Source organism: Tenrec ecaudatus, chromosome 12 (assembly GCF_050624435.1).
Source record: "Tenrec ecaudatus isolate mTenEca1 chromosome 12, mTenEca1.hap1, whole genome shotgun sequence".
NCBI classification, from domain to species: domain Eukaryota; kingdom Metazoa; phylum Chordata; class Mammalia; order Afrosoricida; family Tenrecidae; genus Tenrec; species Tenrec ecaudatus.
Window position 1 is genome coordinate 26683167 of NC_134541.1, and position 15566 is coordinate 26698732.

Here is a 15566-nt window from a genome sequence, read left to right on the forward strand (position 1 = left end):
GATTTATAAATAAGCTATTATTCCTCCTCACCTCATGGGGCAGTTTGTGAGGATTCAATGGATCATGTGTAAAAGCTCCTAGGTCAGAGTCAACCTACAACTTACACAGATTAAGTGCCTGGGCAGTTCAATGTTTTTGTTAACTTGAACCTGTGTGAAAGTCCTTGGAAGTGTGTCCTTTTCTGTGAGACAGTGAGAACGTTTCTCTCTCTGTCCGTCGGTCTCCCTGCTTGTTGGGACTCTGGATTTGCCTCTGAGGGCAACCCTATGTGAGCCACTGATCCTAAGAGCCAACCTGAGAACTGTCGGCACTCCTTCAATCTTGCATCCACATGACTCTGCACCCACCGCCCTGTGACCTCTCTGCGTCCCCCCTTCACCTTTCTTTGTCATAACTGGCTTTGTTTCTCTGCACCATCCAAGCTACCACAGAGCCGATTACTGATACTACTGCTACTAGGTAAGAGAATGTAGTTAATGCTTTTTAGAGTACTGTGCGCTAGAACTTTCCACTTATTCTCTCCTAATCTTACCAAAAGTCACAGCGCTGATGAGAGAAAGCGTAAGCCTGGTGAATTCCAAAGCTGGGCTCCACTGCTTAGGATTAAGAGACAAGGAGGAGGAAGGACTAGACAATGAGGCTAGTGTATGGGAATATAGATGTGTAGATACAGAACATGAGATAGAGAGAGAGAGCTAGCTAGAGGGCAGGACGCCTAAAGGCTAAGAACCCAGGGGAGGAAATGAAGAAGGCAGTGTCCCTGGACTTTCAGAACAAATAGTCTACACATGAGCCCTAAACCTTCACCCAACCAACAGCTTAAGAGTCTGGCATGATCTTGAAGGAGGGCCACCAGCTGAGGATTCAAAACTCATATAGATTTTGGTCACTTGGAGTCAGACAAGTCCCATGCAAGAATCAGAAGCTCTCTGGGAAGCCAAGCACAGCAGAATCAAGTGGAATAACTAGAAAAGAGATTTCAAATAAGATCCGATGCAGATTTTCCATGCTGCAAATGAAGACACTGAGGGACAGAAAAGTGCTGTGTGCAAGACAATGAGACAGTTGGTAGCATACAATAGGCAATTTAAAGTCTGGGTGGGGTTGGGAGCCTGTCTCCTTAATGATTGTAAGCTTGAAAACGAGGAATCACCAACATGAACCAAGTGCAAGTAAATCCCCAAATAAAAATGTTAGCATGTCCACTGAAGCTGGATAAGATACATTATTCATCTTTTTAAAGTTTAAATTTAGAAATGGATGTGAATTATAACAGATAAAACATCTAAGAATGAATATTAAAAATATATGAACTAAAAATATATGAACTTTATAAAAGATATTTATACAGAAAACTTTAAAAGAAAGACTTAATGGCTGGCAGAGTGTACCCTTTTCCTACATAGGAAGAGTACATACCCTAAGGATGTCACTTTCTTGGGTTAATCTATGGAATTAATGTAATGTAAATAAAGTGATAGGACAATAGCTTTAGAACTAGATAAGCAGGTTTTCAAAGTTAGTAACCAAAACTATGTGAAGAAAAAGCAGTAAGGGAGTATTCATTAGACATTTTAAAAACACCATCAAGGTAAAATAATTCAGAGAGAACTGTATAGGCATGAGGCAAGCAGAACTGGAGATGAGACCAAAGGCTGAACTTGGGATCTGACAAGATGGCCAGGCTGCCCCGCAGGACTATCAAGGAAACCCAGCTGGCATAACCAGTTGCTGGCATTAAAGCAGAGCCAAACGAGAGCCATGCCTGTTATTTTCATGTGGTCATTGCTGGCCCCCAGGATTCCCCCTCTGAGGGAGAGACCTTTAAACTTAAACTATTCCTTCCAGAAAAATACCCAATGGCAGCTTCTAAAGTACGTTTCATGACCAAAATTTATCACCCTAATGTAGACAAGTTGGGAAGAGTATGTTTAGATATTTTGAAAGAAAAGTGGTCTGCAGCACTGTAGATCTGCACAGTTCTGCTGTCGTCCCAGGCTTTGTTAAGTGCTCGCGATGCAGATGATCCACTAGCAGATGGTGTCTCCGAGCAGTGGAAGGCCAGTGAAGCCCGAGCCATGGACACAGCTAGAGCGTGACTAGACTCTGTGCCAGGTTGGTCTGTGCGTCCCTTCTCCTGTCCTGCCAAGACTTCCTCCTTTTTTGTTTGCAGTTAATGGACCCAGTCTTAGAATCACTACAGAACAAAAGCCCAGACACCTCCAGTCCTTTGGTGATTAAGTGCACATTCGCAAAGCTGGCTTGTCCTGATTCGCTGTTGTACAGCATGAGCAGAGGCTAGAAGTATCATCTGGATTGTTGCTAACTGTGGAAAAGGAGCGGCCCCTCCGCCTTTACTCACTTCCTCCCCCATCATGGTCGACTTGCACAGCATTGTGAAGGAAGGTAGTTGTCAGGGTCAGCTGCGTGGGGTGTGGGTGTTTTTCTTTTATAGTTTGAGGTGCAGAGGTAGTTTTACAGTGACGGGCTCCTTTCCCCCTTTTATGGTGATCTAATTGCATTAGTTAAAAGCAGCTAACCACTTGTTTTTTCGAATGTACCCTCTAGCCAAGTTTAACTTTATTTAGACTGTAGATTGACTGTTTGAACCAAGATGGGAGCATAAGCCATCACAGCCCTCACGAATACCACTGTGACTTTGCTGTCAAGTGTCGACTTCTTCCTTCACAAAAAGGCTTTTGACAATTTTGTATGGTTTGTCTGCAAACTTCTGTAAATCTTACGTTTTGGTAAAATATTTTTGTTATTCTAAGAGAACTGTATAAGCAAATAAGGGCAGTCAAAAATACTCCTATAAAATTTTAGAAGCCTTTATTGGGGAGAGAATGAAAAAAGAGGGGCTGATACCAAGGACTCAAACAGAAAGTAAATGTTTATAAAATGATGATGGCAACGTATGTACAAATATGCTTGATACAATATGTATGGATTGTTACAAGAGCTGTAAGAGCCCCCGATAAAATGACTTATTAAAGAAAAAAGAAGTCTCAAGGGGCAAGATCAAAACTGGAGGGTATATGTGGTAGTTTCTAAACAAAATTACCCTAAGACAGTCCTTCCTTACTTCCCTCAATGAGTGGTGCATTATCATGATGGAAAAAAAATTAGCATAACTCTCCTAGCCTTATTTTCACCAAAGCAGTTCTCAATTTTCTTGAAACTTCCTAATAAGCCCCCATACTGTGTCCTTCAAGAAAGTCTGTCAAGATGACCCCTTTAGAATCCCCAAAACCTTCTGTGTCAACCCTTCTGCCTTGAATGTAACGGGTCAAGTGGTTCCCCCTCAAAACCAGTGTTTTGGTTGGACCTTTTTTATAGAAGGCACCTAGGAGACTAAGTCAAAACAATGGAGCAAAGTGTTAGGACAACCGGTCACTACTGCTCTCCTGTTACCAGGATAAATCCCAGGTAGATAAAATAGCTACATAGCTTGAAAAAAAATAACAAATGAAGCCTCAAGAGTACTGAAAGAACTATGGGAGAATGTCTTGAGAAACGTCCATTGACGAAATAACTATGATTTAAATCTCAGAAGGCATTAAAGAGAAATTTGATCAAAGAAAAAAATCTGTAAGACAAAAATGACCATAAACAAAGTCAAGAGGCAAATGAGAAAATGGAGGGAATATCTGTTAACTCTTGCCGAGCCAAAGGGTTAGTTCTCTGACTCTTTACCACGCCTAAACATATCAGTGAGAAAAGCTCACCAGACAGGGAGATGGATAAAAGCATGCAAAGACAAGTCGAAGGGGAAAAAACACTTAGATACTAAATAGAAGGATATTCAAATCAATCATAAAAAGGAGAATGTAAATTCATGTAAAACAAATGGACAAAAATATCGAAGTTGTCAAGGATTTCCTTTCACTTGGATCCACAATTGACACCCATGAAAGCAGCAGTCAAGAAATTAGTGATATACTGCATCAGTCAAATCTGCTGCAAAAGACCTCTTTAAATGATAAAAGCAAACATGCATCTTGAGGACTAAGGTGTGCTTGACGCAAGCCAGCATCTTTTCAATTACTTCATACACACGCAAGACCAGACAATGAATAACGAAAACTAAAGAACTGATGTATCTGAATTACGGTGTTGGTAAAAAATAGTGAATATACCATGGAGTGTCCTTTTTTTGTTTTTGAAATCTTGTCTGGAAGAAGTACAGCCAGAATGCTCCTTAGGAGGGAGAATGGCGAGACTGTGGAGGTGTTCTCAGGAGAGTCCAGTCCTTAAAGAAGGACATCATGCTTGGTAAATTAGAGGGACAGCCAAAAAGAGAATGACCCTTCCCTTGGTGAGATGAGCCGACAGACACAATGGCTACAACAACTGGCTTGTATATATGTCGCAGGACAGGACAGTGTTTCCCTCTGTTGTACACCATTTGGTCACTACGAGTCAGAAGCAACTCTACTACAACTAACAACAAATTTAATTGATGTACATCAGTGCAAATGAAAATCAGATTAATAATTTGTCCATCTCTTAGTATATCTAATTAATTTTAGAATTAGAGTTCAATTTTTTCTCAATACCTTTATGTATTACCTAGCTTATATTATGCATGCATGTATGATTTTCATGCTAAAAGTGTTATTCCAATTGAAAAAGGATTTATAGTGAATAATTTTAATATGCATGTATCCCAAAATAACAATAGAAGTTATCTCTTAGTAAATATAATCTGGATAGTTCGTTTTTTCTCCTCTCTGATCTGATTTTCTGCATTTTCCAAATGCTACAATTATGGTGAAATTTTTAAGTTACACCATAGAAATTTATTATAAATTATAAAATGACACTTATCTGAACAGCAAAGATAAATAGAAGTTGATAATGGCCTACATGAGAAAGTATGTGAAAAATTGGCTTTCTCATAATATTGCTGGTTTGATTGTTCTTTGGTAAATACATCTGCCAAGGGAAAACATAGCAATATCTGTCAAAAATTATAGGTGTACAAGCCCTTTAGGCCCAGAAATTCCATGGCCAAGATTTGATCTCTGGGATATACTTACACAAATACATCATTTATATAAAACACGCCGTGATCCTTGATACTTATAGAAAAGTATACAGGGAACATGTCACCAAGGACCACAAGCAGGTCTCTTCACCATTAAAAAGGGAGATCAATATACCAATATTACACATCTCCTGACAAGTTCTACAGATAAATAACACCCTAACTCAATCAGACTACCAAGGCTTGGAACTGAGCATGTGCCCACAGAGAGAGTATGGACTCTACTTTAAAAAAAATTTTTATCAAAAAAGTCCTTATCGGGGGTGGGGGGTGGAAGAGGAGCTGATACCAAGAGCTCAATAGAAATTAACTGTCTAGAAAAGAATGGTGTCAACATATGTACAAATACGTCTGATACAATTAATGTATGGACTGTAATAATAATTGTAAGAGCCCTCAATAAAATGATCCCCCCAAAAAAGTATTAAATTGCAAAAAATAAAAGTCTTCATGTTACATTGTTCTTGGGTGTTGTCAAGTTGATTCTGACAATTACCAACCCTGTGGCATTTTCTTGGCTATAGTCTTCATGAAGCTGATTGCTAAGTCTTTCTCCACAGAGCTGCTGGTGAGTGGGTTTGAACCATCAACTTCCCACTTAATAGTTAAGTGCCTAACCACTGCCCCACCAGAGCCCTTTATGTAACCTAACTGTTCAAATTACGTTCTACAGAGCTCTGCTAATGTGTTCTTTTTTTAAACGGGGCTATTTAAAAGATACACAATCAAATGTCTCCCACTCCAAATACAGTGACAATGGAACCCACTAGCACACATCATCTTGTACGGCTAGTCCAGCTTGAGGGCATGTTGTCCTTAGGTCAAAGCTTTCCTCCCATCTCTGATTAATCAACATGAGCACAAAGCCAAGGTTTTAAAAAGTCACCCCTACGTGGGCATATGCATAAAGCTACTGTCACCAAAGTCTCAAGTTGCTCTCACTCACAGCCCTGACTTTATGGCAGAGCTCACAGCAACAGCCCCCATTCACCTTTCTGTTCTCGTTTTTTTCCCATTCACATTTCTAACTTGAAAAGTGAAATATACATGCAAAATACTGCTTTTACCTGTTATACATTTGAGGGTTCTGTGACAGCTCCGATTAGAAAAGGGGGTTCTAACGCTGAACAATGTTAGAAAGCCACTGACAGAAGGCACACTGAAGGTCATGAATGTTGTTTGAGGCGATTCATAAAGCCTCAATTCCAACAAGCTGCTGTGGACACTACTGGAAGAGAAGAGACTCCTGTAGTCTAAGCTACGTCAGCATGCGTGCACCCGGGGTGGTAGTGAGCTTAGCCACTGTTGTTAGGGTGCAAACACTAAGTTTGTCTCACTTTAACTATAACTATGGACCCCAGACTGCCATAGCTCAGTTGAAAGATCGTTTGGCTGGGTGTTCTCGGTCAAATCATAACTTGTTGACCTATTTCGTGGTTCTAGAACCATGGACAAATCAGTAATATCGCCTTAATTTTGTTTTTCCATCTATACAATGTGGAAAATAAATGACTTGAAACAGTCTTATTGAGGGCAAAATGTTAACTGTGAAAAGATTCCAGAAAGTTTAATTCATTATTTAATTGTATACAGTTCTATGAAAATAAGGAACTATTCCGGGAGGGTGGAGGGAGGGTGAGGGATAAAGGTGAACAGATTACAAGGGTCTACATACAATTTCCTCCCTGGGGAACGGACAGCAGAGAAGTGGGTGAAGGGCAACATCGGACGGTGTAAGGTATGACAAAATAATAATAATTTATAAATTATCAAGGGTTCATGAGGGAGAGAGGGCAGGTAAAGGGGGAGGGGGAATGAGGAGCTGATACCAAGGGCTCAAGTAGAAAGCAAATGTTTTCAGAATGATGATGGCAACAGATGTACAAATGTGCTTGACACGATGGATGGATGGATGGATTGTGATAAGAGTTGTACAATAAAATGATTTTTAAAAAAGAGGAACTACTGAGACATGTAACACTTTGGATGCACCTCAAGGAAATTATACGGAGTAATGAAGAGCCTATCTAAATAAGCTAATGTGCAGCCCCCTCACAGAGAGCCTAGTACGGAGAGGGACGAATGGCCCTGCAGGTTTCCACGGTTGTGCTCTCCATTGCTCTCACAGAAATGCTGGGTGGGGCAGGGAGGCTGCTTTAACCACGGGACCATCAGAGCTCAGTAAGCCATACACTGCACCGTTCCATTTATGTAGCAATCACGACCAAATTAGAGATGTACAACAGATTAAGGATTGGCCAGGGTTAGGAACGGCATAGTGGGAGAAATATGCTTATAAAGGGGTAACAAGTGAGAGTTTTCTGGTTGGTGGTACAGTTAATTAAGTGGTGGTTATGCAAGGTTACACACGTGACAAAAGAACACAGAGCTACACGCACGTTCACACACACAGTACACGTACATCTCGTGAAATGTGAGTAAACTCAATAGACTGTGCCAATGTCAATTTTTTGTACTGTGGTATGTGGGCATGAAGGCAGGCCGGGGGGAAGGAATCCATGGGACTTACCTATATAATTCTTTGAAAATGCTTGTGAATCTACAATTATTTCTATATAGATTAGTTATTCGAGGGGGGAAAAACAGCAGTGGGAAAATTAAAAGCAAAGTCACAGGGGCCCACTCACTCTCTGGTCCCTCTGAATGTTCACAGAATATAGCAAAGCCTCAATGTTCAAAACATTAATGGAAAAGGGATGGTTGAAAGTAAAGAAAATAAAAGATAAGCAGCATAAATCTGTTAAGGTCCAAAAGTGAACTTCAAATTGACATCATACTGACGTCAAAGAAGAGCAAGCAAGTAACAGTAACACAAATCAGGCTGAGGACATTTAGCCTTTTTAACCTACTCTTAACGGACTAGGTGGTAAACTTTTCCTGGGGCTGGCAACATGCCCCTTTTCTATGGGTAACCCCATACTCTACCACATGGTAGGAGGAAATGACTCCAAAACAGTCATTCTGTTAAATACAACCGAGTCCACACCCCTGCGTTCTACCACCACCAGACCAGATCACGAGACCCAAGCGGGGACGCTTCACCATTACGGGAACTTTTTCTTCCCTCTGCTTTTATCCATGCCAAGTTGGAATTTTTTTCTCTAAATAATTTCAGCCTGGCTTGTCATGGTTTCCAATGACTTATAACCTAAGGCTGGTGGTTCAAACCCCACCCCTACCCCATAGCAGCGATGAAGAAAGGCCTGGGCACACTATACTCAGGCAAGTCATACGGAGTTCTACTCTGTAACACACGTAGCCATCACAAGTCAGAGTTCACTCGATGACAAGAATTTTGGGAGGTCTCTGGGGTACAGAAGCATACACTGAGAGGTGGGGTGGGGTGGGGTGTTGGAAGTTGCAAGGATGACCATTTTGCATTTTCCAAGAAAACAGACCTGTAGCAAAAAGATAAAGAACCAAGCAGATTCTAGGATGAAGCAACATAATGGGAAGACCAGGTCCCTCAGGACAAAATTCTAGGTTTTTGAGTCTGGCTATATCCCTTGCCCTAGGTTCCAGAGACCAATCTAGTTTCTTAATAGTACTTAAGCCACACCTCTTACAAATCCTAACCAGTATAACCACAACTTAATTTGAAAAGTCAAGTTCCTTCCCCTAAGGCAGGCCAAACAGCTGTCAAGATTCCCAGGGTATGTCAGCTCCAGTCAGCCAGACAGCGCTACTTCCCGCAGAACAGAAAACTTCAAAGAAAATGAAGGGCCAAAGGTAAGAATCTACTAGCTAGGGACGGTCTCCCGAAGCAGGTAGGGCCATTTGACAGGCAGTACGCTAAACACAAATTTCAAGAAAGCAAAGAAAAAGAAACTTACATGGGCCTCCATTTCTTTAGGCCATTAAGAAAATTTACCTCAAAGACAAGTACAGATCTACCTAGAGCAGTGTTTCCCAAAGTGGGTGAGACCACCCCCTGGGGGTCGGGGAGCTGCAAAATCAAATACACTTGACCCTGGATTGTGGAGCACAGTACAGAAGTTCAGAACTGTGGGTAGGGGTAGGTGACTGAGTAATTTCCCCCCACCCATGTTTTGACAAGTTTGGGAACCCATGATCTATAGGAAGAAGCTTAAACTGCGATGCCAGAGTTGGGTCCTTGCTGTTCAGCACCTCACTGTGTGGCCCTTTATCAGTTACAGGTTCTAGCTGCCTCTAGCAGAGGGTGAGAGGTTTAGACTGAATGACCCTTCGAATGTCCTCATGTTCTAGTAAATGACTGTGTACATCAGCCTAGAATCTGGAGGAAACGAAGCAGGAAGAAAAGCTCAGACTGCTGCCAAGAATATTGCTTATCTGGGGCTTCATGATTTGACATTTTTGGTGGCCTCTAACTAGAACACGTTTTTGTGCAAATAATGTATAGTTAGCATAAAAACACTACAGTCCTTCAAAATTCTTACTAGTTTATGCTTTTCTAGATGGGTCTCCTGGCAGCTTTTCCTACCTGAATCATGAAGTCATTTTCCTCCTGGACCTCACAGATGCAGCGGACCACCTCAAAATCGTACCGGACTTCCCCATCAAGCTCTTCATCTGGGTTGGTGGTCACATCCACATCTTGGCCATACTCTTCATCACTCCAAAGAAAGCTCTCGGACGAGGAGTCACTCAGATTATCTTCCTCTGGGTGGAAAGGGTGAATAATTTTAAATGGCATTATTATATACAAACATCCTGGATTGTCAAGACTGGAAAACGTGGACTCCAATGTGTTTCTTAGGCCTGTCATATAACAGCCCAAGCGATGGCGGATGCCTGGCAGTGACCTAACTCTTACTTCCTCATTTGACTGCGAGGAAAGCCCAAAGCCAGTGGCTGCTCAAGGTCCCAGGACTCAATGCAAAGGAGTTCGACCTGCCCACGATCCACATAGAGCAACTCCACCCCACCAGCCAGGACCCCACTTATCATCAGCCTACATGCAAACCTATCTTTAAAGCTCTGCAGACAGTGAAGATTGTGAAGGTACCATAATCCCGGGCAAAACAGAACCAGATTGTGGCTGCTTACAGACATGATCACAGCTAACAATTATGGGGGCTTACTTTGAGTCAGACACTATTTTTTAGCCTTTCCCATATATTCAATTAATTCCTTGAAAACTCGATCACTGAGTCACCTAAGTCGCTGAAGAAAGGGAAACTTCAAAGTTAGCTCAGATTCCCTTGAGTAACCATGCTAGATGCAGAAGTCCTCAACAAGGACTGAAAGAATAAGATGGACAGATGTGAAAGTGAACAAGGGAAAAGAGGGTAAAGGGTCTGGTTATTCTCAGGCTTAAAGGCACATCCATTAAGACAAAGGGGGAGGTTCAGGGATGGCACAGTTAACAGTCTTTGTTTTATTTGATGTACCTCTTACATTAAAAAGATGACCATCTTACTTGAAAGAAGGTCTGGGAAGTAGATGACAGCAGCAACATAAATCCAGTATTCTCAAACTATCGTTTGGTTCAAATGGTAAGGCCAACAGAGTCTCCTTACCAGATACTTTCACTTTTCCTTTGTGGTTCCCAGACTCTGAGCCATGGAGCTGTGGGCTCATGTGGGCTGCAGGCTTGTGTGAAGTCCCACACCTGGTACCAGCAAATGCCTTAGGTGGAGAGGGCTCCTGGGAGGTGTCACTGACCTCCTCACTGCAAGGGCATTCTGAAAGAATGAAACAGAAAGGAATGAGTAGCCCCCCAGGCATCATCAAGGCATCCCAGAAGCAATTTATCAATAGTTCAAATAGCTCAAAGGCTCAGGAAGCAATCCAGCCACATAGGGGAGTCAGGGCTCAGTAGCTTAATCAGGGGCCTCAAAAACAAACGCTTCCTGCTCCCCTCCTTTTTTCCCTATTTCCCTCCCTCTTTTCCTCTGTCAGTAGATAAAAATAAAACATGGGTTCATGTTGATAACACCCACCACCACCCCTATACCTCAAGGAATGAATTACTCTAAGGGTTCAGAGATGCATGGCTTGAGAGCTATGTGTACACGCAGTCACTTATTTATCTGCACATCCTCTCCAACAAGGACGTTTGTATGTGTACTGCCTAAAACACGGCACTGGCCAATGCAGTGGGAAGTTGTTTTACAAAAGTCAAACAGAATGATTAGCGCAAAGAATGTACAGATGTGCTTTATACAATTGATGTATGTATATGTATGGATCGTGATAAGAGTTGTATGAGCCCCTAATAAAATGTTTTAAAAAAAGGTCAAACAGGCCCTGAAAAACAAGGGCATATGAGCTCCTCTCCTGCCAAGGCCCATGCACAGAAGTGCCTACAGGTGGGCTCCCCCCTCCCCGCAGCCCCGAGTGTAGGTTCTAAGGCTAGGATGAAGAGAAAAACCACCTCCCCACACTTGAGGTAAGGAAATCCAAATGAAACATCTTGGGGAAAATTACCAGGCTTGGCTTTCTTTTTCTTTTTCTTTTTTTTCTTCGGCTTCACTCTTACAAACTCTTTGAACTTCTTCTCTTTATTCTTTTCCTTGTCTTTCACAGCTAGAATTAAGCACAAATTTAAGTGTTGGTCTCTTAACTTTTCATCTTACAGGCTAGCGTGTGTGTTCTATTATTAAGTAATTGCACACTTCACCGAAGAACCATAAGAGACAGCGAATCAGTGCTGTTGCTGGCTGTCTGGGAGGTCATTTTCCCTCCAAGACAGTGGTTCTCAACCTGTGGGTTGCAACCCTTTTGGGGGTCAAACAACCCTTTCACTGGGGTCACCTAAGACATACACCCACATGAGTACCCGGCGTGATGACATCATCGCACCAACCCCATCACATATACCCCGTAAAAATACAGGTATATGTGAAAGGGTTAGCGCCAAAATGTACTTATGCAGACCAGTCACACATGTGTAGAGAGCAGCTGCTGTGTAGAAAACAGTTGCTGTGTTGAAAGCAGCAGTACTGGAGGTAAAATGACACTTCATGAATTACCTATAATTACTGGGTAAATGTAAAATCATCAACTACTGAAAAAAATACATATATATATTTGTACCATGGAAACTTAATCCGGATGCTGATCAGTCTTTTTATATTCAGCTGTGGTTGATGTGAATACTGCCCCCTCATGATAGTAACAGGTATGAAAAAAAAAAAACCAACAGGGAATGGTAAATCATAGGAAACTTTAATGAACTGTACTGACTGAACTACACCACGTATCATCTTTTGTACTATTAAAGCTGTTATATATTCTTTTCATCAGCAAACCATCCCATGACACTGGATCGTGTAGAGAAGAACGTTAATAAAATATAATGAGGATTTTTTACAGAATGGTTTTACCTCAATAATTACAGCAGGAATTGAGAAACCACAATGTGTTATTTGTTGTGAAGTTCTATCAGCCAAATCTATGAAGCCGAACAAACTAAAACACCCTTTTGATAGCATGCATCCGAACGTTGCCGGCAAGTATACCAACTATTTTAGAAGCAAAGCTGATGGGCTAAAGAAAGCTAGACTTGACACTGATGGCAAGTACCACAGACAAAACGTAGCAGCCATTGAAGCTTCATATTTGGTGGCACTCAGAATCGCTAGAGCTATGAAACCTCACACCATTGCTGAGGATTTACTGATGCCAACGGCCAAAGACATTGTTCCAGTTACTATCGGAGATGAATTTGTTACGAAATTAAGTGCAATTTCCTTATATTCCACAGAAGGATAGATGATATGTCTGCTGAAATTCTTGATCAGGTAATCCAGGAAATTAAATCTGCTCCACTTCCAATATTCAGCATGCAGCTTGATGAATCTACAGACGTTGCAAACTGTTCGCAGTGACTCGTTTACGTGAGGCATATTAATGATGGTGACTTGAAACGTCAACTATTGAATGTGATGTATTTGTTGACACAGTTAGTTCATTTCTGAAAGAGCCTAAGATTTCTTTTTTTTTTTTAAATAAATTAACCCATTTATTACAGGCCAGAGAGGTTTCAGATAGTGGAGCTTCTACTGGTCTTTCAATTCCTTCAGTCTTCTGATGGCAGACTTTACTGTGACAGCAGAGGTGGTATTGTAGGTCCAGGCCCCACCGGCAACTGTCTTCATGCAGGAACCGCAGTGCCAGATGCCCACGGCGCGTCTCTTCATCTTGGTTTTGCCGCAGAAGGAGTAAGTGTACTTGGCATGTTGGCTGATTTCAATTTTCTTCACCATTTTCCTGAGGGAGGCGCCGTAACGGGTCCCATATTTGCCCACGATCCCGACCTTCTTGGTGCGTTTGGCCATCTTGCCGCACCTAAGATTTCTTATGGAAAGGTTTGTGGTGTATGCACAGCTGGTGCTCCAGCTATGCTAGGATGTCGATCTGGATTTCAATGTTTGGTACGGAATGAGTCACCGAAAGTCCTCGGAACTCACTGTACGATTTATCAGCAGTGAAGGTGCTGCCGCAGAGTTACAAGAAGTAAAGAAAAGCATCATAAGTTCTGTCAATCTTGTAAAGGCGAGCGCTTTAAACAGCAGGCTGTTTTTGCAACTGTGCAACTACTTGGAGGCTGCCATCTTTGCCATCTTGAATGAGTTAAATTTATCACTGCAAGGACCAAATTCAACCATGCCTCTATTTGTCTGAAAAGATCCGATCATTCTAAATGAAACTTCAGCCTAGGCAAAAAAAAAATAAATTGGATGGAAATAAAATTTACATGTTGCCTACCTTATCTGCTTTCTTTGAGGAACATGACATTGAACCAGACAAAAGGATTACAATGAGACTCACTCTCTCACTCACTCTCTTACTCTCACTAACTCACTCATCCTCCCACTCACTCACTCACTCTCCCACTAAAAAAATAAAAACAAATAAAGGATTACAATGATAATTTCTGTGAAAGAACACTTGCACATGCTTGCAAACGATATTTCATTGTACTTTCCAAATCTACCTGACACCCCATTTGCACTTACGAGAAACCCATTCACAGTCAAAGTTGAAGATATTCCTGAGACAGCACAAGGAGTTCACTGAACTTATTAACAGCGACGCAGCAAGAACTGATTTCTCTATAATGCCAGTTACAAAGTTCTGGATCAAGTGTTTGCAGTCATATCCTGTTCTGTCTGAGACTGGGTTGCGCCTTCTTCCATTTCCAACAACATATCTTTGTGAAACAGGGTTTTCCAGCTTGTTAGTTATCAAGTCTAACTACAGAAGTAGACCTGTTGTGCAAGATAATCTTTATTGCGCTCTTGCGAAGACTGCCCTGAGAATTTCTAAATTGGATGGAAATAAAATTTACATGTTGCCTACCTTATCTGCTTTCTTTGAGGAACATGACATTGAACCAGACAAAAGGATTACAATGAGACTCACTCTCTCAATCACTCTCTTACTCTCACTAACTCACTCATCCTCCCACTCACTCACTCACTCTCCCACTAAAAAAATAAAAATAAAGGATTACAATGATAATTTCTGTGAAAGAACACTTGCACATGCTTGCAGACGATATTTCATTGTACCCATATTGTCGCAAAATGTAGCAATGCAGTTTACTGTGGTTATATTAAAGCTGTTACCCATGCTACACGACAAAATTTCATTTATTTGTAATTAGAAATAAAGATTTCATAATATATAATTACATATTGCTTTTGTGATGAATCACTATGCTTTAATGATGTTCAATTTTCAATAATGAAAATAATCCTGCACATCAGATATTTACACGACGATTCCTAATCGTAGCAAAATTAGTTATGAAGTAGCAACGAAAATAATGTTATGGTTGGAGGTCACCACAAGAGTTCTGGGATAGCACAGTAGCACAAAGAGATTAATTGACACAAGGAACATTTCATTCTTGAGACTACATGATATTTCCCTTAATTCCTAGGTACACCATGCTATCTCAAGGTAACTGCGCATATTTGGGACTGAAATTCCCAGAATCACTTATACCTAGTGGGAACTTTTCAATACCCTTGGGGAAGCCATATTCCTGATCTCATTAACTTTCAGGTTGTGACTTTCCCCTGGAGCCCATAATAAAACTCCCCAGTGTTGCCTCTATGTCTTACCAGAGCAGTTTTTTTCTTGCAGTGAAAGACAATAATCGGATCTCAGTAACAATTCTACTGAGCACGTTTTAAAGGACATCGGGGTTTTAAGAAACGCTCTCCAGGTGATCAGAATCAAGATGGATCACAAAGAAAATGTGAGGCAGAGTAGGCAGTGGGGTTCAACTAATTTGAACAAGGCGCTTTTGTATGCAAGGAAATCACAAGCCTTTCACATCTAATCCTTAACAATAACCTGTGTACAAGCAGACCTTGGAGATACTGGTGTCCCGTTCCAGATCCCAGCAACAAAGCAAATATATTATCATCAAGTGAGTCATGTGAGTTTTTGTTTCCTGGTACATATAAAAGTTATGGTTTGTTATGTCAATAAAAATGCTATTCAAAAAAATAATTATGGTTTACACTATACTGTAGTCTGTTGAGTATGTAACAT

The 15566-nt window shown here is 41.2% G+C and overlaps 2 protein-coding genes and 1 pseudogene across 4 annotated transcripts in view; 1 reads left to right on the forward strand and 2 right to left on the reverse strand.

Moving 5' to 3' along the window:
• Positions 1-15566, reverse strand: part of PHF20 (PHD finger protein 20) — a 134076-nt gene that overhangs the window by 14164 nt on the left and 104346 nt on the right. For all 3 annotated transcript variants that reach the window (XM_075563694.1, XM_075563692.1, XM_075563693.1), the window contains 3 exons: positions 11484-11582; positions 10574-10738; positions 9535-9713 (listed from right to left, as the gene is read on the reverse strand). In XM_075563694.1, coding sequence (XP_075419809.1) covers positions 9535-9713; positions 10574-10738; positions 11484-11582 — 443 coding nt within the window. The remainder of the gene's footprint in view (positions 1-9534; positions 9714-10573; positions 10739-11483; positions 11583-15566) is intronic.
• On the forward strand, positions 1678-2100 carry LOC142422419 (ubiquitin-conjugating enzyme E2 N pseudogene; annotated as a pseudogene).
• Positions 12989-13367, reverse strand: LOC142462120 (large ribosomal subunit protein eL43-like). Its single transcript, XM_075563696.1, has one exon. The coding sequence runs from the start codon at positions 13334-13336 to the stop codon at positions 13058-13060; it is 279 nt and encodes a 92-aa protein (XP_075419811.1). The 5' UTR covers positions 13337-13367; the 3' UTR covers positions 12989-13057.

What these genes read in the sequence shown, in the direction of transcription:
- LOC142462120 (XM_075563696.1), bottom strand. Translation starts at nt 13,336, where the DNA reads ATGGCCAAACGCACCAAGAAGGTCGGGATCGTGGGCAAATATGGGACC.